Genomic DNA, 13,248 nt, shown 5'->3' with positions numbered 1-13,248 from the left:
TCAGATGTTCCCTGGGGGATATCTTTTCCCCTTAGGTCTTGGCGTACCAATCTCGCCCATTCCGTTAGTGTCTGGGAAACTAGACCAATAACAATTACTGGTCTAAATGCTGACCCTATCAGGGAGAAGATAGTGCGGGACTCCGCTTCCATCTTTCGATCTACCGGATCCTTAAAGGACGAAGTGTCCTCCACTGGGATAACCGTGGCTTTATTCAGCCTGGAAATAGGTGGATCCACCACTGGTGGTACCGTCCATTTCTTAATGAGGGATTCCTCAAACGGATAGCGTCTAGCAATACGCTTGGAAATAGTAAAGGTACGCTTAGAATGCTCCCATTCTCCTTTAATTTTATTACCAAAACACTTGGGTACAGGAAAAACCTTCACCGTTTTGATGGGCTTGTTAGTACCAAAGGGAATCTCTGTTTCAATTGCCTCTGCCGGTAAAACCTCAAGCCTTAAGGTTTCCCGCACCGCCACAACTAGTGCGTCCACCAATGCTTCTTCCTGAATTATGGCGGAAGAATGAACGTCCTCCTCACTGTCTGAGGGAGCTTTACCTGAGATAACAGCCCTTGCAGAGGGACCTGCAGCTGCAGTGACCGTCTCTGAATCTGAGTCAGAGGTGTCAGATAATATAGGGGTAGGCGGGGGTCGCTTTCTTGACCCCCGTCCCTGACAGGCCGCCTCCACCCGAGCCACCATAGACTCCAAAACTGCTGTAAATGCATCCATACTCTGTGCACCGGCGGGTCCCGTGGCCCCCTCGAGGGAAACAGGTGGGGGTACTTGTGTGGCAGGGTCCATGATTATTCCAGTAACTACCCGGAAAATACAATCCAAACTTAAATAAAAAACTTTTTTTTTTTTTTTTTTCAGACCCCCAGCGCTACAAAAGCCCCTCAGTGTTACCTGCTAGGGATCCCTATCGATCGAGAGAGAGAGAGATAGACCCCCAGGCTCACCACTTGATGCTCAGAGTTCACTGCAACAGGTTACAGCGCTGTCTTCACAAACAGGAAGTCTTTTGGCTGGCTGCCCGGGAAAAAAGGAGGCGGCTCCGCCCCTCTGCACGCCTTCCGGCGCCTCCCCTAGCTCCACGAGGTGTTTGGGTCACCTCAAACATGGCCGCCCCCATGCTGGAGACACGAGGCTACGCCAAAATGGCGGCCTCGTGCGATCTAGCAAACAATGGCGGCGGTTGTACCGAATAGCGGCGTGACTGCAGAGCATCACAACACCTTCTCTACATGGGGATTTAGCCTGGTCGGCGGTACCGGACCCTGGCGGACCGCATGGCCGTCGGAAGGCCTGCTATTGCTGGAGACTTGACTTGGAAAGCAGTCTACATGTCCGTGGCTTCTGACTGGTAGGATACTTATATTATCACAGTAAGATTCCCATACTGCCACTGATTACAATCTTTTAACATATTTACAATTAGATTGTCAGCTCCCAAACCAAGCCTCCTGGCTTTTTGCACATAAAAATCACACTCAAAGTAGGGGGATCTGTGCCATGTTATAGGATAGAGGGGAACTCATCCTTACCATACAGAGAGGGGCCCGCGTTCACCTCAAGACCCGTCAGGGGAAAGGGGAAACATACTACTCACCATACCGGAACCAGGCGGGCACCAACTCCTGACAGTACCCCTCTCCACCGGGGTGGGAGGGCTGTCGACCAATACGGACGCCGTGACTCATGGCCCTTGGCGTTTCAGCGAGACGTTTAACTCGCAGGGTCAGTCCCTCCAGTGGGACTATGTCGCGGCCGACCCAGCGCGGAGCTATGGCCTGCACGCGCTCGTAGGCTGAACTGGGGTGACCACCGGATCTCAACATCCAGCCCGTCGCCCAGTTCAGCTTTCTTGCTTGAAGATCTCACAGGAACACTGGAGAAAAAAAGCTGTCTAAAAAATCTTTTGAAGAAAAAAATCCTGCCAGGACCGAAGATCCCAGCAAGGTATCTAGGTCCTTACTCCTGACTAGACAGAAAAAAAACTGATTTGCTGTGGCAGAGAGAGAGAGGATATACCCTCGGGGACTGCCCCTAGGGTGTGGCCAGAGCATTTTATTTCCTGTCTAGTCCTACTCCTGTGGAGGCAACATAACCCGAAGGTGCTGTATCACCGAGGACTACGTCTGTCAATGAGCGATAGAGAAATATATATTTATAGTCATATTACCTCTAACAGTCTTGACTTATATATATTTATAGTCATATTACCTCTAACAGTCTTGACTTATATATATATATATATATATAGTCATATTACCTCTAATAGTCTTGAATTATATATATTTATAGTCATATTACCTCTAACACAGGCATGTCCAACCTGCGGCCCAGAACCGCAGGCAATGCGGCCCACTGCCCCCTGACAATTTTTATTTATTTTTTGCTGGGGAGGAAGGAAGTCCAGTCGGGGGCATGGCCACAGAGGCAGCCTCGGAGGAGATCATCCACTAGTTGTGTTAAATTAGTGCTGGGGGGGAGGGGGCGCGGCAGCATGGGAAGGGCGCTGCGGCGGTTTATTACTTATATACCTTAACTAATAGTATATATTTTATATGCGGCCCGAGAAAATTTCTGTACACTCAATGTGGCCCAGAGAAGCCAAAAGGTTGGACACCCATGCTCTAACAGTCTTGACTTATATATATTTATAGTCATATTACCTCTAACAGTCTTGACTTATATATATTTATAGTCATATTACCTCTAACAGTCTTGACTTACATATATGTACAGTCATATTACCTCTAACAGTCTTGACTTATATATATTTATAGTCATATTACCTCTAACAGTCTTGACTTATATATATTTATAGTCATATTACCTCTAACAGTCTTGACTTACATATATTTATAGTCATATTACCTCTAACAGTCTTGACTTATATATATTTATAGTCATATTACCTCTAACAGTCTTGACTTATATATATTTATAGTCATATTACCTCTAACAGTCTTGACTTACATATATTTATAGTCATATTACCTCTAACAGTTTTGACTTATATATATTTATAGTCATATTACCTCTAACAATCTTGACTTATATATATTTATAGTCATATTACCTCTAACAGTCTTCACTTGATTTTGTGTGATGGCATCAAAGTCTATATCCATAAGTATTCTCAAAAAATTTGGTTCAGACATCATTCCCTTTGCACTTTTCCAGGAGATCTCTTTGTAGCCTCTCATCACAAGGATGCACTCACATACAACCTGAACCGCTCTTGGTGGCTTGGCAAAGGTCCTTGATAAAATGAGAAACAAATTGCCTTTTCAGATAAAACTACTAAGGATTTGAATATAGCATAGACCACTGCACACTGCTCACACTCAAATATCATGCTACTTTACTGTATGAACGACCCAAATAAATTGGAATAGATTGTGTTACAGATAATGAGTACTGTATACATGTTTTTCATTTATACATGAAAAAAGCAAAAAAAAAAAACCCCAAAAAAAACAAAACAGATTCTATAGAACAGTTCTTGGAAAAACATTCTGTATATCGTATATTTTACATGGCCATTTTAAAAAGGCTTCTGATAATTCAGCCTTGTCTATTTGCCAATGCTATAAATGAAATACATCATTAAAAATGTATACAACATGTGCTGCAATGCCTATGGGAAAACTTGCACTTGCAGAATGTACCTATTGTTTTTTACAATCCACAACACATCCACTCACATTAACACCTCACAACACTTCACATCAGAAAGGACCTCACTTGGTGGTGAGACGAGTACTTACATCCTCCTTTGATGTGCATTAAGTAAGAAAGAGGCCTTATTGCATGTCATGTAATACACACTACAAGCAACCTATAAGAATGCCATACCTGAGCTGAACTAGAAGTGATCAGAATTTTATTGCACAAGATTGACAACAAAGCAGAAAAGGCTTAGAATTTTAAGGGAAATATTGCCTTCTTATAACAGTATGCCATGAATACACGTAATGATTGTATTTAGTATATTCATGTTTTTATTTTACATGCTTTCATTTATATTTTCCCACATTTGTATGCAGACCAAGTTCTCTAGAACAAGTGACAGAGGCTGAGTCGAACACAGATATGTGTTTTTTTTAACCTGGGTTACTATGTGATCTGTGACCTTTTTTTATTATGCATACTATTTTATCTGAATTAAATTTTTATTTTCAATCATTTGAAAACGGGTAGTGACAAACCATTAGTATCAGCCACTTAGTTGCTGGCATCAATCAGTTTCTATTGCCTCATCATTTTTTCAAGAGCATACACTTATTTTATCAATAATTTGGGCCACATTTATTAATACAATTGCGCATTTAGGTTTACCAACATTTACTGGCATTTTTTCATGCAAGTTACTGGAAACCCTTAACAAAGTCCATTAGGACAAAACACGTTGAGTCTGGTAACATTACTCAAACAGCTGGTGGAGCTTTTGCAAGCCCAGGGTGGCAGTGTGAGTGCAACACACTGATAGACATTGGTGCAAAGACAAGCAACAGGGAGCAGGCAGGAGGACACAGCATGTAGACGTTTGCTGATTTGAAATGTTGTATATAGTGTGGATGGGCACTAAAAATTTGGGAGTGAAATTTGTTTATATATATATATATACAGTAAAACCTTGGATTGCGAGCATAATTCGTTCCGGAAGCATGCTTGTAATCCAAAGCACTCTTATATCAAAGCAAATTTCCCCATAAGAAATAATGGAAACTCAGATGATTCGTTCCACAACCATTTATTCATAAGTCCTTCAGTTTATAGTCCATATAAAAAGATTATAACATTGCGATAGGTTATATAACCATAAAATGTCCATCCACAAATAGCCACTTCCACAAGGGGATTAGAAGCAAAATCCAGTAGGAGCTACAGAGTATCAAAGAGAAGAAAGGCGCCTCTAAGTGTAGCAATATGGTTCCATTTAATGAAGGTACAACATTTAGCAACTCACATGGTTGATGAATAAAACAGGCACATCTAAGTATGCAGGCATCCGGGGTAAAGCTGTCCACATGGACTATCTTCTGCACCGCCGGCTGCTAGTCTGTAATCCTGACCGGGAAGACCACCCTGCAGTAAAGGGATCTAAAAGCGAGGGGCAGCATGGAAGGGATGACGTAGATGGCGGTGCAGAGGATGGTCTATGTGGACAGCTTTAGCCTGGATGCCTGCATACTTAGATGTGCCTGTTCCAATCATCAAACATGTGAGTTGCTAAATGTTGTACCTTCATTAAATGTAACCATATTGCTACACTTAGAGGCGCCTCTCTTCTCTTTTATACTCAGCTGTGACTTGAAGCTACTTGTATATCAAGACATCGCTTGTAAACCAAGTCAAAATTTATTTGAAAATTTTGCTTGTCTTGCAAAGCGCTCTTAAACCAAGTTACTCTCAAACCAAGGTTTTACTGTATATATATATATATATATATATATATATATATTTATTTATTTATTTTTAATTATTAAGGATTTTATATTATGTGTGCTTCCCCTGATTTCATGACGGGAGGATATGTGTAGAGAAGGGGGTGTCAGAAGTGACAAACAGTTGTGTGTACTGTGACGCAACAGTGGGGACAGGGGGAGGGAGAAATGGTCTGCAAGCTAGAGGATTGGGACCATAGAAAGTGTGTTTAATAATTAGAGAGGCAAAGAAGCCAGAGAGTGCATTTTAGTTTTACAACCTAGGTGGAGAGATTCACAACTTTTGGTGGAAAAGAGGAGCTTGATCTCATGTGTGAAAGGCTACCTTCAGATAAAATGTCAACTTCACAGTGTTTAAACATTTTATTCACATGTTTGAGTGACTGTCTATATAAAAGTTTGTTTCTTTTTTGGTGGAGACTCAAAGAGGATCACAGTTGTTTTTGAAGTGATTTTATTCACATTTTTATTTTGTTTTTTGGTTGTTTGGTTGCCATTATTTAACCTCCCTGGCGGTATGATTCTTTTGGATTTTAGGTGCTGAAAGCGGTACCATTATTTTGCATGTAATTCTTGTGAATGAGCAGCCCAAACCAACTGTATACATTATATATATATATATATATACAGTTGGTTTCGGCTGCTCATTCACAAGAATTACGTATATATAATATATATATATATATATATATATATATATATATATATATATATACTGTATATGTATATATATATGTATATATATATATATATATATATTTACATAAAAAGTACAGTAAAACTGCAGGAAAGGGCACTGGGGAGCAAACTAATGTGATTTTTTTTATTTTGAATGGTATCAGTGTGTTTGGCGCGTTTTGAATTTGCCGCCGATTCCACACCCCTGCGAACGTCACGTCGCAGGAGACGGAAGCCGGGGCACGGAGAGGATCGGGAGGAAGATCCGCCAACAGACATCGCTGGATCCCGGTGACAAGGTAAGTAACCTCTTTTACAGGATCCAGCGATGCTTCTGGCGGTACCCCGAGTGTGGCTCGGGGTTACCGCTTTTGGCTCTGAAATGTAACCCCGAGCCACGCTCGGGAATACCGCTAAGAAGGTTAAAGTTGACACACAGAGGAAAATTTACTAAAACTGGAGAGGGCAAAATCAGGTGCTGCTCTGCATGGAAACCAATCCGCTTCCAGGGTTTATTGTCAAAGCTTAATTGAACAATTTGAAGTTAGAAGCTGATTGGCTACCATGCAGAGCTGCACCAGATTCTGAGTGCTCCAGTTTTAGTAAATCAACCCCACAGTGGCATATATAAGCAATTAAGTGTTATGTTATTGGTGGTTACACAGGTTATTATTTTTTTATATATATATATAGTGGGGATCGAAAGATTGGGCACCCCAGGTAAAAATTTGTATTAATGTGCATATAGAAGCCAAGGAAAGATGGAAAAATCTCCAAAAGGCATCAAATTACAGATTAGACATTTTTATATGTCAACAAAAGTTAGATTTTATTTCCATCATTTACACTTTCAAAATAACCGAAAACAAAAAAATGGCGTCAAGATAAATACCAACATGGAAAAAGCTGCATAAGCTGCATGCATAAACGTTTATCCAAAAAAAGAGCAGATTATCAATTTCTTTCTCTTATACTAAAATTTTTGTTATTCCTTCAAGCACAAGTTATGCATCAAACAGATGCATTTTTGTTTATTTTTATGTTCACATGTGTAGTTTAAAAACTGCAATTGGACATGTACAATTGCAGACATGTAACATGTTAGAGGCTAGAGACATGTTAGAGACATGTAACATGTAACATGTTAGAGTCGTCAGCATCCACACACCCCCAATCCCCTGTTTTGACAGAGAAAAGGGGATTTTCCCTCCACGCGCTGTCACAATTAAAAAAAAAAAAAGTGTTCTGTGAAAGTGAAAACGACATGTACCAACGGCCTTTGCGGTTGTCGGCTTGAAGTTCTCAGTGGATTACCAGGGCGCTGTTGAGCACTGTGGGTAGTTCATTGACTCTTCATGTCAGTGTGTAACTGCCTGCTCATACGAGGTACAAGCAGTTAGCTTACACAGAATGTCTGCTAGAGCCCTGCATGACACCGGCGATCTGTTGATCGCGGGTGCAGTGCTTTGCAGGCTCATAGTAAAAAAAATAATAGATGCACATTTTTTTACCTGCAAAAAGATGTGAATTTATTATTTTTTTACAAAGGTGGAGGTATCCTTTAATCATTCAAACACTGAAATGCATAAAAGAGATGAGATTATTTTTATTTCTTTTATTTTTACATCTGTACAGTGGCGGCCCATGCATAGGGGGCGCCGCCCCCCCTACAAAAAGAAAAAAAAAAAAAAAAAAGACAAAATGAGCAATAAAGTTTTCAAAAAAAAAAAAATTGCGTTCGCAAACCTCGCCGCCGCCGGCCTATGTGGAGGCTGGGGGTGGGGGGGGTGGGGTGGTTACGACCCACAAGAGGCGCCGATTGGCTGCCTTTTGGGGGCGTAACCTGGGCGCAGGGCACATTGCTTGGACACCCCCACTTCGTGGATTCCTGGCTGTGATTGGTCCAGTCTTCAGCCTGGACCAATCATACAGGACATCCTGGGTGACGTCGCATGGGGGCGGTGAGTCAATCACTCACCGTCCCGGCCGTCACCTTCCCGCCCGCCTTCAGAGAGGAGGAGCAGCGGCGCACGTTGTCGGTGGAGAAGTCTCTCCCGAGTCCCGTCACCTCTGCAGCAGCAGCAGACGCCAGTGAAGTCGGCCCGGTCCCGGTCGTGAGAGAGCCAGCCCAAGACGAGCAGGTAAGTGATAATTGGAAGCAGCCTCAGTGCCTCCTCTCTCTCCTGTGTGCGCAGGGCCGGCCCTACAATAGGAGCGGAGCGCTCCTAGTTTGAGCAGCGGGGAGCCGAGCCCAGCCCTGGACAGAGTGACCGAATGGGAGTCCGCCGGGACTGGAGGCAGCGGGAGGAGGAGGGGGGATCTGGGATCAGCGGTGAGCAGAGGACACAGGGCTCATTCTTTCAAGCGGTACGATGTGGGTCAGCTTTCTCACTGAGAGAAGACAGGCAGGAGGAGCGCAGCAACGGTCAGAGTCAGACACCTGCCTGAAACCCTCCACCTCCTGACCACTGCACCCCTGGCCTATCTATCCTCACCCCCCCCATGCTCACCTTCCTAACTGGGACTGCACGAGCCCCACTACCCACCACTGCCTAATGACCTGATGCTGGAGAGGTTCTCCACTGTCCTGTCTCTCAGCCCAACTCCTGTGATGCTGCCCATCTTCTGTGACGCTGCCCCCCACCTGTCCCTCTGCCCACCTCCTGTACCATGACCTGTGCCATGCCCTTACCATGACCTGTGCCATGCCTATACCATCTCCTGTACCATGACCTGTGACATGCCTGTACCATCACCTGTGCAATGCCTATACCATCATCTGTGCCATGCCTGTACCATCACCTGTGCCATGCCTGTACCATCACCTGTGCAATGCCTATACCATCACCTGTGCAATGCCTGTACCATCACCTGTGCCATGCCTGTACCATCACCTGTGCAATGCCTATACCATCACCTGTGCAATGCCTGTACCATCACCTGTGCCATGCCTATACCATCACCTGTGCAATGCCTATACCATCACCTGTGCAATGCCTATACCATCACCTGTGCAATGCCTGTACCATCATCTGTGCAATGCCTGTACCATCATCTGTGCCATGCCTGTACCATCACCTGTGCCATGCCCTTACCATGATTTGTGCCATGCCTATAACATCTCCTGTACCATGACCTGTGCCATGACCTGTGCCATGCCCTTACCATGACCTGTGCCATGCCTGTACCATCTCCTGTACCATGACCTGTGACATGCCTGTACCATCACCTGTGCAATGCCTATACCATCATCTGTGCCATGCCTGTACCATCACCTGTGCCATGCCCTTACCATGACCTGTGCCATGCCTATAACATCTCCTGTACCATGACCTGTGACATGCCTGTACCATGACCTGTGCCATGACCTGTGCCATGCCTGTACCATCACCTGTGCCATGCCTGTACCATCACCTGTGCCATGCCTGTACCATCACCTGTGCCATGCCTATACCATCACCTGTGCCATGCCTATACCATCATCTGTGCCATGCCTATACCATCACCTGTGCCATGCCTATACCATCACCTGTGCCATGCCTATACCATCACCTGTGCCATGCCTATAACATCTCCTGTACCATGACCTGTGACATGCCTATACCATCATCTGTGCCATGCCTGTACCATCACCTGTGCCATGCCCTTACCATGACCTGTGCCATGCCTATAACATCTCCTGTACCATGACCTGTGACATGCCTGTACCATGACCTGTGCCATGCCTGTACCATCACCTGTGCCATGCCTATACCATCACCTGTGCCATGCCTATACCATCACCTGTGCCATGCCTGTACCATCACCTGTACCATGCCTGTACCATGACCTCAAAATCACGCAATTTTTTAGCGCGTTTTTTGCCGCGAAGCAATACCTATTACATTTTTCTTTTTGCGCCCCCCCCCCCCCAGCCGCCACTGCATCTGTAGTATACCCAGTTAGTGATATAACCAGTAACAAGTTAAGAAAAAAAATCCTATTTTCCGTTTAGTCCATTGAGGACCATAAGAAGTCTGAAAAACTTCAGGCTGAGGACTACCACAACGGACAGCTGCCAATCAGAGGTGATGCCTCCAGCATTGGTGCAGAGGAGAGTCCTGATTGAAAAAAAAAAATGAAGAAGCAATAATTGTTCGGAAAATTATAAGCTAGTCTTTAAAACACATCTTCCTAGGAATGCATGCTGGTGAAAGGAGGGGTTACACCCAGGGTAGGCCTACAATATTTTTTTGGTCATATTCTCCTGTATGCAGCAGTAAAACCTGAAGGTTTAAGACTTCCTGTGTCACTCAATGAATGAGAAAGAAAATCATGTTTTCATGCACTGCTCCAAGTGAAAAAAATCCAAGTCCAAATTTTTTTTTCTTTTTTAAACTGAGCTCAACCATATATCAAATAGAAAAGGGAAAAAGACATGATAATAGCCAAAAAATAAAGTTACAGATCACACATGCCTCAGTATATTGAAAAAATGTAGCTAAAAACTGATTTGGCTTCGATCATGCAGGGACCCATGATAATGTAAAGCTGTCCATCACAAAACGCATTACAATTGCTTGATTGGGCTATTTTTAGCCAGATTGGGCTACAATATTATGTCTGTTAGGTAAAGTAGGTGCATTCCTGCAGTCTGATGCCAGGGGTAACATCTGTCTACAACACAAGGGAGATATCCCTCAGACCAGAGGTGGCGCTGTGCGGGGCACGATGCGGCTCTTGGCTGATTATCGGTCCTGGGGCCGTGTCTGGCCGTGCGCATGCGCACCAGACTGGGCGCCCGCGCCGGACATGACAGGGCAATGGCGCAGCCCAATACGCCATGTCCGGGACCATATAAAATAAACAAGCCGGTGGGCCCATAAGCCCGACGTAGCTCCAGCGGCTTCCTTGACATATATGCAGTGGCAATACACAAGGTGAGAAATAAAAGGACATTACTATCTAGGCAACCCATGTTATGGTTCCATGGGGCTATATGTGGGGGGTGCTCTTCTGGAACTACTTAGAGGGATGAGCTGCAGTATTGAGTTACTACTAACGAGAATGGATGGTCATGGGGATGGCTGGTATTGTTGAATCATTTAATGGTTTTTGGTGTGTGGTCGGGGGGGGTACATCTGTGTGATGTGTTGTGGGATGTAGTTGTGTTCGGAGGTGGGATGAGATTGTAGCATTGGGATGTTTGTGGGGGATTTGGGAGGTGGGTGAATGGATTGGGAGTTGGTAGAGTGTTGTAGCTGTGGTTGTAGGTTTGCATGGATGGATTTGGGTTTGGTTTTGTGAGACTTGGGTGAATTGTGGGTGTGGATGTGATTGGATGCGGGTTATGGTTATGTATGATATAAGTGATATAAGTGGTGTGTATCTATGTGTAATGCTGCAATAGGTAGATCTCTACAACTAGTGGCCCATTAGTACAGACATATACCCACTGAGAAAAGTATTTTCTACTTTAGTTATTGGGCAACATCTTGTTTCGCTTGAGTCTTGTACAGTCAGGTCCATAAATATTGGGACATCGACACAATTCTAATCTTTTTGGCTCTATAATGGATTTGAAATGAAACAAACAAGATTTTGCATTTACATCCAAATCAGGTTAACGGTGAGGGTATTTACATCCAAATCAGGTGGATGGTGTAGGAATTACAACAGTTTGTATATGTGCCTCCCACTTTCTAAGGGACCAAAAGTAATGGGACAATTGGCTGCTCAGCTGTTCCACGGCCAGGTGTGTGTTATTCCCTCATTATCCAATTTACAAGGAGCAGATAAAAGGTCCAGAGTTAATTTCATGCTATTTGCATTTGGCATTTGTTGCTGTCAACTCTCAATATGAGATCCAAAGAGCTGTCACTATTAGTGAAGCAAGCCATCCTTAGGCTGAAAAAACAAAACAAACCCACCAGAGAGATAGTAAAAACATTAGGTGTGGCCAAATCAACTGTTTGGAACATCTTTAAAAATAAAGAACGCACCGGTGAGCTCAGCAACACCAAAAGACCCCGAAGACCACGCAAAAACAACTGTGGTGGATGACCGAATAATTCTTTCTATGGTGAAGAAAACACCCTTCACAACAGTTGGTCAGATCAAGAACACTCTCCAGGAGGTAGGTGTATGTGTGTCAAAGTCAACAATCAAGAGAAGACTTCACCAGAGTGAATACAGAGGGTTCACCACAAGATGTAAACCATTGGTGACCCTCAAAAACAGGAAGGTCAGAATAGAGTTTGCCAAACAACATCTAAAAAAGCCTTCACAGTTCTGTAACAACATCCTATGGACAGATGAGACCAAGATCAACTTGTACCAGAGTGATGGGAAGAGAAGAGTATGGAGAAGGAAAGGAACTGCTCATGATCCAAAGCATACCACCTCATCAGTGAAGCATGGTGGTGGTAGTGTTATGGAGTGGGCATGTATGGCTGCCAATGGAACTGGTTCTCTTGTATTTATTGATGATTTGACTGCTGACAAAAGCAGCAGGATGAATTCTGAAGTGTTTTGGGAAATATGATCTGCTCATATTCACAAATGCTTCAGAACTCATTGGACGGTGCTTCACAGTGCAGAGACCCGAAGCATACTGCGAAAGCAACCAAAGAGTTTTTTAAGGAAAAGAAGTGGAAATTTATGCAATGGCCAAGTCAATCACCTGACCTGGATCCGATTGAGCATGCATTTCACTAAACTGAACACAAAACTGAAGGGAAAATGCCCCAAGAACAAGCAGGAACTGAAGACAGTTGCAGTAAAGGCCTGGCAGAGCATCACCAGGGATGAAACCCAGCGTCTGGTGATGTCTATGCCTTCCAGACTTCAGGCTGTAATTGACTTCCCAATTATTTGCAACCAAGTATTAAAAAGTGAAAGTTTGATTTATGATTGTTAATCTGTCCCATTACTTTTGGTCCCTTAAAAGGTGGGAGGCACATTAACAAACTGTTGTAATTCCTACACCGTTCACCTAATTTGGATGTAAATACCCTCAAATTAGTGCGCATGCGCGCGGCGCCGGGTCAGGACATGGATTGACCGCGCTCCGCACAACCCGCCGGCTTTACAGCAAAAATTGGCTGCTAGACCGGAGACTCGATCTC

At 43.9% G+C, this 13,248-nt stretch overlaps 1 protein-coding gene across 1 annotated transcript in view; it reads right to left on the bottom strand.

The window, feature by feature from the left end:
- DNAH10 (dynein axonemal heavy chain 10) overlaps positions 1-13,248 on the bottom strand; it is a gene marked incomplete at its 5' end in the record, with an annotated part of 236,277 nt that overhangs the window by 55,947 nt on the left and 167,082 nt on the right. Inside the window, one exon of the mRNA XM_082256636.1 lies at positions 3,094-3,275. Within this exon, the coding sequence (XP_082112762.1) occupies positions 3,094-3,275 (182 nt within the window). The remainder of the gene's footprint in view (positions 1-3,093; positions 3,276-13,248) is intronic.

Source organism: Pelophylax lessonae, assembly GCF_965119305.1.
Source record: "Pelophylax lessonae genome assembly, chromosome: 1".
Lineage (NCBI taxonomy): Eukaryota > Metazoa > Chordata > Amphibia > Anura > Ranidae > Pelophylax > Pelophylax lessonae.
The sequence above is the reverse complement of the archived record's forward strand: the minus strand, read 5'-3'. Positions and strand labels throughout refer to the sequence as shown.